At 47.6% G+C, this 15000-nt stretch overlaps 1 protein-coding gene across 3 annotated transcripts in view; it reads right to left on the bottom strand.

Moving 5' to 3' along the window:
• The window catches only part of LOC121200828 (receptor-type tyrosine-protein phosphatase mu-like), a 79074-nt gene that overhangs the window by 42503 nt on the left and 21571 nt on the right, over window positions 1-15000 (bottom strand). For all 3 annotated transcript variants that reach the window (XM_041066338.1, XM_041066336.1, XM_041066337.1), the window contains exons 3-9: window positions 8692-8859; window positions 8494-8603; window positions 6901-6979; window positions 6380-6495; window positions 5893-6067; window positions 4000-4112; window positions 3191-3371 (exon numbers count right to left, since the gene is read on the bottom strand). In XM_041066338.1, the coding sequence (XP_040922272.1) occupies window positions 3191-3371; window positions 4000-4112; window positions 5893-6067; window positions 6380-6495; window positions 6901-6979; window positions 8494-8603; window positions 8692-8859 (942 nt within the window). The remainder of the gene's footprint in view (window positions 1-3190; window positions 3372-3999; window positions 4113-5892; window positions 6068-6379; window positions 6496-6900; window positions 6980-8493; window positions 8604-8691; window positions 8860-15000) is intronic.

The raw sequence follows: 15000 nt of genomic DNA, 5'->3' as shown, positions 1-15000 counted from the left end.
AGGAGGAGGAGGAGAGGTTTCATTTTTCATTTCCAGGAGATCAACAGATTTAATATGGGGGGGGTGGAGGGGTGGGGTGGAGGGGGGGTGGTGAAGAGGAGCAGAGATGAGTTGAGCATCAGTGATGGATGATTCCTGTTGGCTTAGGATTTTATTAATGAAGTATTTTACTCCTTTTCAGTAACAGTACTCATCAGTACTCTTATCAATACTCATCAGCGTCGTCTGGCCGGAGTTTGCTACGCTACACTGCCTTCATGTTAGCGTGCTGACGTCAGACCTCACGTCGAACTGTGCTCACCCTCTCGTTTAGTTTTTAAATCCTGGTTAAATGCGTCTTTCTCTTCTTCTTTTTCTGTTTAGCTGCTGTTCACCAGCTGCTGCATCACAAGGTTCTCACCATGACAACAGGTTTAGCATGTTAGCATGCTAACTGGGGATGTAGGGATAAGATGATCTGAGTCTAATGAAATCTGCCTGCCTGCCTGTCTCTCTGCCTGTCTGCCTGTCCACCTGCCTGTCTCTCTGCCTGTCTGTCTGTCTGTCCACCTGCCTGCCTCTCTCTGCCTGTCTGTCTGTCCACCTGCCTGTCTCTCTGCCTGTCTGTCTGTCTGTCCACCTGCCTGTCTCTCTGCCTGTCTCTCTGCCTGTCTCTCTGTCTGTCTGTCCACCTGCCTGTCTCTGTGTCTGCCTGCCTGCCTGTCTCTCTGTCTGCCTGTCTCTCTGCCTGCCTGTCTCTCAGGCTTCATCCTGAGGGGAAGCAGCTGGTCTGTGTGATGGTGAGGGTCGTCACAGTGAACCGTTTGCAGGACTCGGAGAATCCAGAGCTCAGACAGAGAAACGAGTGGAAAGAGAGAAATACAGACGCAGAAGTAAAAGCAGTGAAACGTAGACGGACGAGCAGAGCGTGAAAATCTGAGGCGAAAAGAGACGCAGAGAGAATGAGAGTGAAATATTCATGTGATATTTTCCTAAAAGCCTCCAAACACCACACACACTTTAATGGATGTTAACACACACACACAGAAAATGTTTTTACTTTTATGACGAATGCTCAGCTGTGTGTGTGTGTGTGTGTGTGTGTGTGTGTGTGTGTGTGTGTGTGTGTGAGTGTGTGTCCAGTTTCCTGTGTGACACCATACAGTTTAAACTACAGGTGGGACGACGGGCTGTGTTCAGTTATGTGTCCAGCGAGGTGGGAGGGTGGGTCTGGGTGAGGGCGACTGTTTCCATGGGGACTGTCTCTGTCTTTTTCATTGTGCTGGTGAAATCTGAGGGACAGACATCTGAGGGACAAATGTTGGGCTGCAGGAGCAGTGGAACGTCCCAACGGAAACAGTCAAAGTCCTGTCCACGCGTGGAAACAGACACGGTTTCTACGGCAACTTCAAGACTGAGAACGACAGGTAACGTTTTCACTGCGACGCAGAAAAACTCCACAGTGACACAAAGAGCGCGAAGCGTCCGCAGATGAGAACTGTCTCCAGAGACGAAGCAGTCTGAAATGAAAAGCTTTTAATAAATACGAGCGTGTTGCTGTACGTGTTTTATCCTGAATCTGCTGGAGGTTCTGGTGCAGCTCTGGTCCGGTTCTCCTCACATTCATTTTCTGTTTATTCACAGCAGCGTCACCGTGAAGCTGAATGTTAAAGCAGCGGCTTCCTGTTTATCTGCCGCCACGCTGCGTCGCCTCACCGAGCTCTAAGTCCTAAAGCTTGTATGATGGACACACTAATTTATTATTAAACACACACACACACACACACAGAGGCTGGTTCATAATTTATAAGCAGTAAAATGAATAAATAAAAATGAGTTGAAGACAGAGATGAGTGTTATCAGAGCGTACATCATCACACTAAGAGTGTGTGTGACACACACACACACACACACACACAGTTGTCTTTCAAACATGTCTTTTGTCCCTTTGTGTTTCCTGTTGTTGATCTCTGAGAAGCGTTGGCTTTAATCTGCTGACAGTCCCAGACGGGTGGAGGTTATCCCACAGACTGATTCTGTATTCTGATCTACAACCCTACAACAGCCTGAAGGATCCCAACTGCTTTATAAAAGAACCCATTACTCTCATCAAAGATCTGTGAAATACCTCCAAGCACGAGTTCTGGATCTGTGACTGCATGATGGTAACTGTAGTTTCAGAACTCAGAGAACACGCAACGTACGAATGGGTTCAATGTCAGCCTGGGTGGGGGAGGGTAAAGGTGACGGGGGGTGGGGGGGCAGACGGGGTGGGGGGTGCAGACAGGAATGCGGTGGTATGAGCCGTGGGTCGGCTGCAGGATGTGTTTATGAGAACATACCAGAGACAGGTCAGAACCCTGTGAGGTGTTGAAATCAGTCATGTAACAGCAGGTCTGACGTGTTGGAACCTGACACGCGTGTTGTTTGCTCTGTCTCTTCAGAAACAGATCTGAGGTCAGCCCTGGAACACACTGCTATCTGCTCCTGTGCACTGATCCGCCTCATGTTAATGCTTCACTTCTGCTTCACTTCACTCTGAAGCAGTGAAACTGAGAAACACAGCAAACCGACTGATGTCTGTGATTTTCTCTGGAACTACACGTCACACACTGTCTCATCCAATTAAATCTAATCTCATCAGATTGAAGCAGAAACAGTATGACATGATAAACAGTATGACATGATAAACAGTATGACATAATACAGAAGTAAAATGCTGTAGGACCGTTACACCTGTGTAATTAGCTAATTGCTAATAACACACGATTTGTTTGCACCTACAGGGTACATGCACACCTGCAGCAGCGTGTGTGTGTGTTGTGCTGTGATGGATGAGGTGTACAGTTAGGACACAATGCTAATGAGTTCAGTGTATCAATTAAAAGCTAATTAGCGTGGCGCTAACTAAGCCTAGCCTGGCTCACTGTCTTAATGACCTCACTGTTAACCATTAGCCACCTGATGAGCTGAGCGCTGACGCAACCTAGCATGGCACGCAATGCTAATGACTCCACCATTAACCTCCTAATGAGCGCAGTGTGAGTGTAGCCTAGCTGTTAGCTGCTAGCTGTTAGCAGCCATAGCAGTGAAGAGACATTACAAAAGAAAAGTGACTTTAAAATGAAAAGGAAGAAGCCAACATTCATCATCCTCCTCCTCATCATCGACTGGCTGCAAGTTTTCACTGTGTGACCTGTCGCTGACTCACCTGCACACTTGGTCTTGGCTCGGAGCGGTGGTCCGGGGTTTCCCCTGCCTCCCTTCAGGGGCCTGGTGAGCAACACGCTGATCTCGTACTCTGTGTCGGGGTCCAGGTGTCCGATCTTGTGAGTAGGTTTATCGACAGGTGTGGTGTCGATCAACATGCCCATCATTGTACGGTACTCCACCTCGAAGCAAATGATTAACACGATGATTAGAAAAGATAAAATCCAGGATCTCTGCACGATAACTCGCCCCAAACCACAGTTATGTGATAAAATCTGCATTACTGTAGAATAGAATCAGTATCAGAAGCCTTTACTGACATTGTACCAGAATACAACAATATTATACAACAGAAATACGTGGCAGCACAATTCTTGGTCCTGAAACCAAGATGATAATTACTGGCATTAAAATAAAAACCCCTCACAGATCCCCCAACTGCCTCACAGACCACTCCAACCTTATGGCAAACTCACCAGGAACCATGAGAAAAGCTCATGGATCCCTAGAACCTCTCTCAGATCGTTGAAATGCCAGATTCTTATTGGTTCCATATCATGAAAATGGGTTTTGATTGTTCTGTGCTTTTTAAAAACACGGCAGTGTAAAATGAAAACTGTGGCTCACGCCCCCACAAGATGGTGTCCATCGAGACCGAGGGACCACGGATCAGACGGAAGTCTCACTGCATGCAGCCCCATACAGATCCACACATCAATGACCCCTAATGATGATCCCAGAACCTGATCCAGAACCTTCTCATGGACCTCTAGAACCTCCTCCCCAATCAGCATCAGAGCAGTTAGTCACCTCTCGCTCAATGATCGGTCCGTCTCCGTTGATAGAGTTGGCGTTCAGCTGGATCCACAGGTAGGTGGCTCCCACTGCTGTCAGCTGAGGGGGGGCAATTGGTACGGGAGGCTCTGAGGGACAAACAACAGCAGGATCAGTTTTAGACACACAGACGACCACACTCCTCAGGGTGTCACTGATCTCCTTTAACGAGGGAGGAAGGAGTTAACGAGTTAATTAATTTTCATGACCTTCGGCGAATCATGACAGACCTGGATTCCATTACCCAGAATCCCCGGTGGTACTGCTCTACTTCCTCCTGACCCACTTCACCACACACACACACACACACACACACACACACAAAGACAGGAAGCAGGATCCATGTGTAATGATGCATGTTTATCATGTTCAGGTTAATACTTGTGTGTGTGTGTGTGTGTGTGTGTGAGATAAAACACAGTCTGAGTGACAGTTCAATCAGGGGTTTAGCTGCTGGGGATTGTGGGATATGTGTTGGATCATGTGATCAACAAACACCTGCTCACCTGTCAGCGTGTGTATTTGCAGGGATCAGACGAGCTATCGACCCATTCGTGTGTGTGTGTGTGTGTCAGACCTTTATCCAGTATTGATCGGATCTGTTATGATTGATACCAGAGCGTCTGATCTGTTTCCTCCTCAGAGCTACGGAAAGCCGCTGGTGCAAGCGTCTCCTGCAGCAGACTCACAGATGATGTGATGACTGATGTTTGACACATCTGTATATACACATCTGTATATGAACATTTCCAGCAAATTCTAATCTGGAAATGAAGAGAGCTTCAACAATCGAGCTTCAGTTCCTCACAGAACAGAACGGCATGATGGGAAAGGAAAATACCCGAGTTTGTGGTTGAACAGTCGGAGATGAAGGTGATGTTTCTGAGACGTGTGACAGCTCCGTCACACCGCAACACACCAGGTTTAACGAGTCATCATTAACACACCGTATAACTGAGTGTGTGTTAGCGGCCGGGGTTAGCGCACCGCTAACACACACGCTCTGACAGAAAAAAAGGCTTTTACTTTGGAATGATTCATCTTCACAAAAACACAGACGCTCTCTGACAAAACGCCACTGATTCTCCCTGTTTCAACTGCAAACTGACTTTCTAATGAGGCGCTCCTTTAACCTGACACACACACACACACACACACACACACAGCAGTAATGAGGTGAGGAGCTCTCATACAACTCTTCCTCGTTTGACGACGGAGTCATTAAAATAAAAATATGACAAAGTGCAGCTTTGATCTAAAGGAGAGAGAGAGAGACAGGTGGAGAGAGAGAGACGGGTGGAGAGAGAGAGACAGGTGGAGAGAGAGAGACAGGTGGAGAGAGAGAGATGGAGAGAGAGAGACGGGTGGAGAGAGAGAGATGGAGACAGAGAGACAGGTGGAGAGAGAGATGGAGAGAGAGAGAGACGGGTGGAGAGAGAGACGGGTGGAGAGAGAGACAGGTGGAGAGAGACAGGTGGAGAGAGACGGGTGGAGAGAGACGGGTGTCCTGCACAGAAGTCAGACAGGTCCCTGAAAATAACTGAAAGTGAATTGAGCAGATTTAAAAACTATGATGCAGAAAAACACACACACACACACACACACACAGACACACACACACACTGAACTGAAATGTCTAATCTATTGATCGATCCAATGAGAAAATGATCTGCTGATTAATCGATAATGAAATCGATCATCAGTGGCTGCAGGAGCATCTGTAACATCTGTCAGATGAGACGAGTCGAGCCGCCTCCCCCTCCGTTCCTTCTTTGTTTCTTCAGCATAAAACACAAACTAAAGCAAATAAATATAAACAAACCAAAAAGCCATTCAGCCATCAGCAGCCAATCAGAGGACAGGACTCACGTTTCACTGTGAGGTCAGCGTACGAAGACACGCCCACTCCTCGTTCTGATTGGGCGATGCAGCGATAGCGTCCGGAGTCACCCTTGGTCGTGTTGTCCACATCGAAACTCGCCACATAACGTCGCAGGTTCACCTGTTTGGTCTCCCTGACGACCGCCTGACGACCAGCCATCCCCTGACGACCAGATGACACGAAACACACAAGTCACAGGAAGAACAAACACAAACAAACAAACACAAACATACTCAGCGATCAGCTTCAAACAAATGTCTGTGATATTTCACTCACTGAAATTTAATCAAACCACAGAGAAATAAAGATTGATTCAAAATAAAATAAAGATGAAACTAACTTTACAAACAAAACACAGGAACATTTTCATCAGATCAAACCCGTGTGATGAGCTTTTATCACACAACGGTAAACAACCAGTAAACAACCAGTAAACCATCAGAAAGCATCAGAAAGCGTCTGATTGGTCCGTACCTGCAGGTAGAGCAGCAGGTTGCTCTGCGGTTGCCCGTTGACGGTGCAGTGAAAGTTTGCCGTCTCTCCCGCGTTCACCTCCACACCTTTAATGTGCAGGAAGTGAGGCGTGCTCACTGAGGACAGGGACACACACACACACAGGTCAGAGGTCACACACTGATGACATCACCACTAACCTCGTCCCCTGATCTCTCGAAGCAAAAAAGGTGTGTGTGTGTTTTATGATCACACAACAAAACAAGAAACAGATGAAAGGACGTTAATCACTTTGTTTTAATGAGCTCCCCTGTCTCCACACACACACACACACACACACACACACACACACACACACACACACACACACACACACACACACATACACATACACATACACACACACACACACACTGACCTTGATTCTATGCTGCTAGCCCAACTTTTAACATTGTTATCCAATTAAGCAACCAAACCTCATTAACCAATTAGGAGCCTGTTCTACAAGGGGGTGGGGCCTTTGTGTGTGTGTGTGTACTTACTGCACTGGTGTCCCTGCAGTGTGATGTCCTTGATGGCCAGAACTCCTCTCTGGCCGGTGCTGACCGCCTCAAACACCACCTGACACAAAGACCAGTATCAGGATTATGATCCCAGGGACCAGGTGGTCCTGATGAGTCTCACACAGGTCCAAACCATGTCCCCATAGAGTCCACGATCCAGACTGATAACAGGTTCAACACAGTGTTCTCCACTCAGTGAAGCATTTTGGTACAAACAGGATTTTAGGTCGGGGTCTAAAGAGATCCAGATCAGTGTGTGTGTGTGTGTGTGTGTGTGTGTGTGAAGTCTCTTCTGGTCTTCAGACCTTTACCTGTCTCCAGCTCTCGTTCTTCTTCTGCTTATAATAAAACTTTATTCCTTCATTTCCTGTTTCCTGTTTCTCCCTGTTCTATAAACCTGCCGTACAGCTGCACCCGAGTGTGTGTTCACATTCCACAGTCTTATCGCCACGGAAACCACTGGCACACACTTCCTGTTAGTGTCCAGAGACAGGAAGTTCCCCCTCCATCTACAGACGGAGGCTGACAGTCACCCCCCCCCCCAACCCCCCTGAGCTCCTCTCAGCTATGACTCCTCTTCCCTTCATTCTTCTTCTCCCCTCCTGGTCTCACTGCTCACTTACTGTTGTGTCTCTTTCTGTTTCCTCTCGTCAGAGGTGTAACACGGCGGACAGGAAGTGACAGATGAAGCGTGAAGAGAAGACGCCGTCCGACCCACGTGGATCCACGAGGAGACCGGACCACGCGTCAGATCTGAGCTACATTTACAACCAGTCTGCTTCCTCTCGTTAATGCTATCACTCTAACGAGCTGGGCCTGTCGTTACCATGGTGATGCAGCTAATGAGTGACGCCTGCTGTGATGATGGGCTGGCTGCAGCCTGTTCACAACCTACAGCACCTGTGTGTGTGTGTGTGTGTGTGTGTGTGTGTGTTTAGGATCAGCTGTATTGTTCTGTCTCTCTTCTTCTGTGGTGTGAGCAGTGAGACGGTTCAGCTGGTTTCACGTTAGCCTCTGTGCGACCCCCCGCCTCCTCTGAGCTGATGAAATATCGACTGGTGGATGCAAACACACACACGCACACACACACACACGCTGTTGACCTGTCTGTCTGTCTGTCTGTCTGTCCTCAGACTCTGATGGTCTCTCAGATACAGGCACTGCAAAACAAACAGCTTCACAACAACATGAAAACGATTCTATTCTGAGTGTCAACAGGAAGAAAAGTTCATATGGTGCTGTGCACTGTGTGTGTGTGTGTGTGTGTGTGTGTGCTGAACCAATTAGCCGTAGCCCTCAAATGGTTTAAAGATGACAGAGCTTTTAAATCCACATAAAAGAGCTTTCAATACAGATCAACCACATCCAGAGTGTGTGTGTGTGTGTGTGTGTGTGTGTGTGTGTGTGTGTGTGTGTGTGTGTGTGTGTGTGTGTGTGTGTGTGGTTTCGTGATCTTGTGTTCTCATGTTTCAGCTCATGCTCAGAGCAGCTCTTCTTCAGTATGGGACATGTATTAAGACCTAGTCTAACAGGACTGGACCCGGCGTCCTCCGTCCTGCAGTGGACAGTTACCTGGTAGTAATTAGGCCAGAAGGTGGACACGGCTAGCTCCACCCCCTTCCAAATGTGGTAGGCGGGGCCTGACGAGTTAAAGACTGGAACTCCCAGAGGACTGTTGTTCTCTGCAGGAAGCACAAACACAGTCAGCTCAGCTGAGAGCTCCCCACACACACACACACACACACACACACACCTGTACAGTGTGTGTACCTTTGACGTAGACGTTGAGCGTGGCGGGCGTGGCGCCCTCACGCCCCCCCTCCTGGTAGAACAGGAAGCTGACGCAGTGCGTGTCGTTCTCTTTGAGGGGGGGCAGCAGCAGGTGAGCGCGCTGACCGCCATGACGACCTGACGTGTTCACAAATAGGAAAGAGGAGCCTGCGAACAGGAAGTGACACACCATTAGCAAACATAAGACAAAATAAAAGCATGCAACAGAAAAAGAGAATCAAACTTTTTCGTGTCACAGCTCGAAGACGTCAAAATAAAAGCTCATTACCAGATGAAAAGATAAAAGGATCATGTGAGCGGCGACGTCACGAACAGGAAGATCACAAAATAAAAGACTCTCATTGGTATTTAAGAGCAGCAAATCCACAATTCATGAACACGGGCGAAAAATAAACTGTGTGTGTGTGTGTGTGTGTTGTGACTGCAGCTGTCAATCATCTGAGTTCACTTTTCTTTATGTCTGTGTAAAGTTTCCATGAAATTTAAATGACTCGTCTTTTTGTTACTCTGTGTGTGTGTGTGGGTTGAAGGGCGTTTCCATGGTAACAGCAGCAGAGCAGTAACAGCAAAGCGTCGGTAGCTAACAGCTGTCAGTCACACACTCTCTCTCTCGATCACCCTCTGTCTTCAGTGTTTCTGCTCCACTTTGTTTTATTCCATCATCAGTTTATGAAACTCCTGATTTTTATGTTCGATATTTTATTCATATTCATTTACTTTGAAAATTCCAGCTGCTTCTTTAAGAAACCTAAAATATTTATTCATTTATTTGCTTTATATAAACAACACACTGGGTCATTTCCAGTCTCTGACATTAATCTGGTTCTGATTCACTGCAGCCGGTGGGGGGATGGGGTGGGGGGATGGGGGGCTTCATCAGCTGATCAACTGAAAATGAACAGGAAGTGTTTCGATAATCAACCAATCATCTGAGTGAGTTTTTTCTCTGGTTCAGTTTTATCCAATCATGAACGACTTTGTTGGGTCAGAGGTCAACCTGGAGTCTGAGGACGTGCGATGGACACGAGCCACAGGATTCAGTTTATTCAGACGCATCGACAAACCGGCGAAACGTCGCCTGATCGCTGAGGTTTCCTGTCTCTGATTCACACACTCCACAGATCAGTTTCATCTCCTCGTTATTTCAGTGTCATCAGAGTGTGTGTGTGTGTGTGTGTGTGTGTGTGTGTCAGCAGATCAATGGTCCTTCAGGAGAATCGATTAGAAAAACAAGAGTTTTAATCATCACAGAGAAAAGGAGGAAGAGGAAGACGAGATGAATGAGAGGAAACAGGAGGAGAGGACGAGCGAGCGAGGACAATAAACACTGATGAAATGAGAGAGAGAGAGAACAACACACACTGATGAGCGTGGCCACAGCTCTGATGTCAGTTTGTGTGACTGTGTTTTCCATGACGTGGAGTTGAAACAATTCTTCTATGAATTCTTCTATTTAAACTTTGCTTTGTTTGGTTGGACGGACACTGACGTGTCCTGTGTCCACACAAACCGTTTCTGATTTCATCTGTTTTGTTTTATTCATCCGTTCATTTCTTCTTTTGTTTTTACCAGATGAAGCAGCTTCTTTTTTTAGTTTTCATTTCTTCTTCTGTCTCTGTGAACATCAGCGTTTCCTCTCAGGTCAAACACAGTCACGTTTCCCAGGATTGTCCCGACTGGTTTGGACATGTCTCAGTGTGTATGTGTGAAAATGTGTGTGTGTGTTTATATACCAGCTGTTTCCTTAGCAACCGGGGAATGTTACAGAACAAACAGCAGAGTGTGTGTGAGCTGTGTGTGTGTGTGTGTGTTAATATCTTTTCAGTCTGGTTTAAACTATATTTATTCCTGGAACACCTGGAAGGTTCCTGGAAGGTTCCTGGAAGAATCCCGGAAGAATCCTGGAAGATTCCTGGAAGAATCCCGGAAGGTTCCTGGAAGGTTCCTGGAAGAATCCTGGAAGGTGTGCAGTCACATCAGCCTCTGAAATCCGTTTGTTTCCATCATGTTGTGTTGCAGTGTGTTACCACAGCACAGTGTGTGTGTGTGTGTGTGTGTGTGTGTGTGTGTGTGTGTGTGTGTGTGTGCTGGACGCGTCTTCTTTCTTGTTGCTGACGCCTGAAGTCAGGTTCACATTCGTCTGACAGTTTAACTAAAGGTAATAATGACAGCGACCTTAACGAGACGTTGGCTGATGAATGAGCGGTGGACGGACGGAGACTGTCTCTCTGTCAGAGACGTGAGGAGACAGGAAAAGGTAAACAACAGAAAAACAAACTGCTGCTTTTCACACGTTTACACACAAACACACACTGATCTCCTTCGTGTCTTGGCGTTTCTCCCTCTCGTTAACCTCCCGCCCCCCTCTCACCTGTCGGCCAATCACAGATGACCCCTGCCATCTCTAAACCAATCACATCAGACCCAGCACACACACAGATGGGGAGGGGGGTAATTCTATTACCAGACTTATATTGAGACGTGAGGAGAGGCAGCTGCAGCGTATTGAGAAGATTTACACACACACACAGGAAGCATGTGTGTGTGTGTGTGTCTTCCTGCTCTCCTGGATGTGATTTCTGGAAGTTGGAAATGTGGGAAAACACAAACATCAAACTGTTCTTCATTTTAACACGTTTACTGAACAGGGCATTTACATGTGCTGTGTTGTTTACATGTGGTGTAAATAATCAGGGCAGATAAAAGGTTCCATGTCTTTACGTGTCTGTGTCCAGAGAAGCATGGTCTCATTACTGATCTGTGGGCAGGTGAGTTGTTAGCAGGAGCAAACGTACAGTTTCCCTCTGCTTCCAGTTATTGTGCTAAGCTAGGCTAACAGTTTCCCTCTGCTTCCAGTTATTGTGCTAAGCTAGGCTAAACCCATCCTGGACCTATCTCTGCACACAGACATGAAGCTAACATCCATCTCAACAAGACCAAGAGGATTTTCACCAAATGTCAGAGCGCAGAGATCGAGCAGCCGGCCAACAGGGAGCCGGAGAGTCAGCGTGACCTCTCCTCTGATTGGCTGGATTTGAGTGGCAGTCGCTCTGAGTGTTTAAACTCCCTGAACGAGGCCTGGACTGGTTTTGGCAGGAGGCTGATAGTGGCTTCACACAGACTGGACACACACACACACAGTAACACACTCAGAGCCGCGTCCTGTTCAAAGGCTGGGTGAGTCTCCTGCATGCCGACACGCTGATAAACCCTTTAACACAGTAATTAATCCATACACACACGAACACACATGATCACACATGTACACACACCACACAAATACACACTAACACACACTCAGTTTTTATCTGCCAAAGTCCAAAACTTCAAACTCTCTCTCTCTCTGTTTCCTCCCATGTCTCTCGCCCTTGTTTCGCCCTCTCTCACCTTTACACAGTGTTTACCTGTTGGCACGGCTGCAGCTGTGTATGTGTGTGTGTGTGTGTGTGTGTGTGTGTGTTGTTTACAGCAGTTTGCATTTTTTTGTAAAAGTGGTTTTGACCTCCAGGTCTCTTTGACACAGAAAGGCATTGTGGGAGTTATCACACAACAGACAGACAGAGAGGGAGAGAGAGAGTGTGTGTGTGCTCTGTATATATTTGCCTTCAAGCATCACTGTGTGTGTGTGTTTACTGTGTGCAGCTGGCACTGAGCTGATAACAGCCCTATTAGAAATATTAATACACCCTGAACCCCACAGAGACACACACACACACACACACACACACACACACACACACACACACACACACACACACACAATACATAAATACTCAAACACACACGTACACCAAAGGCATCTGTGTGTGTGTGTGTGTGAGTGTGTGTGTGTGTGAGTGTGTGAGTGTGTGTGTGTGTGTGTGTGTGAGTGTGTGTGTGTGTGTGCTCCCTCTGGTCATCCCTGATTACAGCAAATCAATTAAAAGCCTGAGACCGAGGCGTTTCATTGGTCGACAGCTGTGACTGACAGTCAGCGTCCTGTTCCTCTGAGGAACAAACTGAGCAACGAAGACGAAACGTGGAAGAACCAAAGAAACGCGACAGAACAGAACAGAACACGACAGATGTGTACAAATAAAGAACCGCGGGTAAAGAACAGGGATTAAAGCAGCTGCAGGAGAACCTGCTGGGTCCACGTCAAGACCAGGACCAGAACCACGTGTCTGCATCAACACAAACATGATGACAACATTTTCAGAACACAACAGCAGTAGAAGCGGAAAGATAAGAACTGGAGCAGGACCAAGAAAGACACGAAATGAACTGTAGCAGAAGCAGCAGAGAGAATATTCAGGAGGACTGATGTGGACTGATGTGGACTGTCCTGGATCAGTGGACCAGCTGTTTGTCTGCAGTCCCAGGTCTTCACCAGCGCTGCAGCAGATACACGTTTAACCACCAACGTGGAACAGAAGCTCCATCAGCTCCACCTGTGAACTAAGGATCTAATGATCCGAGAAACAAGGCAACAACCGACTAAACACAGAGGTGATGGAGTCCTCAGAGTCCTGACCCTGATCCAGCACCCAGGACTCAGACCAGAGCCGCGGTGAGACACCTGCAGTTAACCCACTCACTGAGGACTCAGCTCCTTATTCTGAAGCCGTCTGCAGTAACAAACTGCTAATGTGTGTGTGTGTGTGTCTGTGTGTGTGTGTGTGTGAGGCAGTAAAGGGTATTAGAGAAGATTACTGTTGTTCACACTGACAGCAGAGAGAGAGCGAGAGCTACATGGTTCAGATTAGATTGAACTTGTACCATTTATAAGAACATTAAATGGAGCCTGCAATCACTGGTCAATCGATGCCTCGCTGCTGCTCAGTGTGTGTGTGTGTGTGTCTGTGTGTGTGTGTGTACAGCTGCAGTATTAAACCAGTTATAGTGGAGAACACTGGCTGTATCACGGTTTTTTCCACCTCAGACTTGCTGCTTTCTCTAAGAACACATGCAGAACTACCATTTAAAAAGCATCTAATTTAAAATGTAAAAACTGTGAGAACCAGTAAGATAATGTATGAAGCCTGAGAGGCGAAACCCAGGGCGAAGAAAAGCCACAGGACTTTTCCTTCATATCTGAAGAAAATCCAAACTAAACCCAGGAAACGTGCGCCGATGGAAGCCTCGTCACCGGCGTGAGCCGCCACGTTCTGCTGAGCCAGTCGTACTGAGCTGCTTCCTGCAGATCTCACACTGGACTCCTGCTCCATCAGTCTCTCTCTCTCCCTGTCCGACCCTTCCTCGCTCGCCCAGCTCCTCTGTGGTGGAGGGTTAGTTAGATTTAATGCCCTGCCTCACCCTGCTCACTGCTCCACATATCAGCCGGGAGGAGATCGAACCGCAAGGGAGGAGGAGGGGGAGGTGTGTGTGTGTGTGTGTGTGTGTGTGTGTGTGTGTGTGTGTGTGTGTGTGTGTGTGTGTGACTAATTGCAGCCAATCCAGACAATCACAGAGCAAACAGCTTCTCTTACACACACACACACACACACACACACACACACCGCAGCACAGACACGTTTCTTATCACAGGTGTACGACCTGCGTATGAACACAGACCCAGAGACGGCCTGTTCTTGTGCTCCTGGATCTCAGTGGGACTGAGACTCAGTGGGACACAGGGGACTGTGTCTCGGACAGAGCGGGTACTGAGTGGAGAACCCTGAGGTTCGATTCTCGGACCACTGCTTCCACTCACATATTCTCATATTTCCTTTTCTCCTTCCTCTCTTGCACACACACTCACACACACACATAAATCACATTAAACAGGACAGTAACCACCTCCTCCCTGTGTGTCCTCGCTCAGGCTGTCTCTCACGTGATTGGCTCTGTGATTTAAGAGCGCTGCATTCTCATTCGTCAGCGGCTTAACCTCTGCGAGCATGTGACAAACGGCACACACACTCTCACACACACTCTCACACACCCTCAGTCTTATCTGTGGTTCATTGTGAGCTCTCCGTCCGTCCATAACTCAGAGCAGGCAGACCAGCCGTAGATAACAGGCTGCGGCTGCTGCTTCTCTGTGCTGCCTTCAGGTGACAGCAGCTCGATGGTTCATCACAGGAGCCGCTCTCGGCTTCTGTCCAGCAGGCAGCCACACAACATGTCGCCAGCTGAGGGGCTATGTAATGTAGTGTAGAATAACACTGTACGAAATGAGGGTGTGGAAGACGTCAGCTCCTCTGACAGCGAAGGCAGAGACATAACACCAACTGTTTGGAACCTCAGAGGACCCAGGAAGGTTCCCTGAGGAACTCCGGCAAGAATCCATGATCCTGAGTCTGGTTC

Source organism: Toxotes jaculatrix, chromosome 20 (assembly GCF_017976425.1).
Source record: "Toxotes jaculatrix isolate fToxJac2 chromosome 20, fToxJac2.pri, whole genome shotgun sequence".
Lineage (NCBI taxonomy): Eukaryota > Metazoa > Chordata > Actinopteri > Toxotidae > Toxotes > Toxotes jaculatrix.
This window is presented reverse-complemented; position numbering and strand designations above follow the sequence as displayed.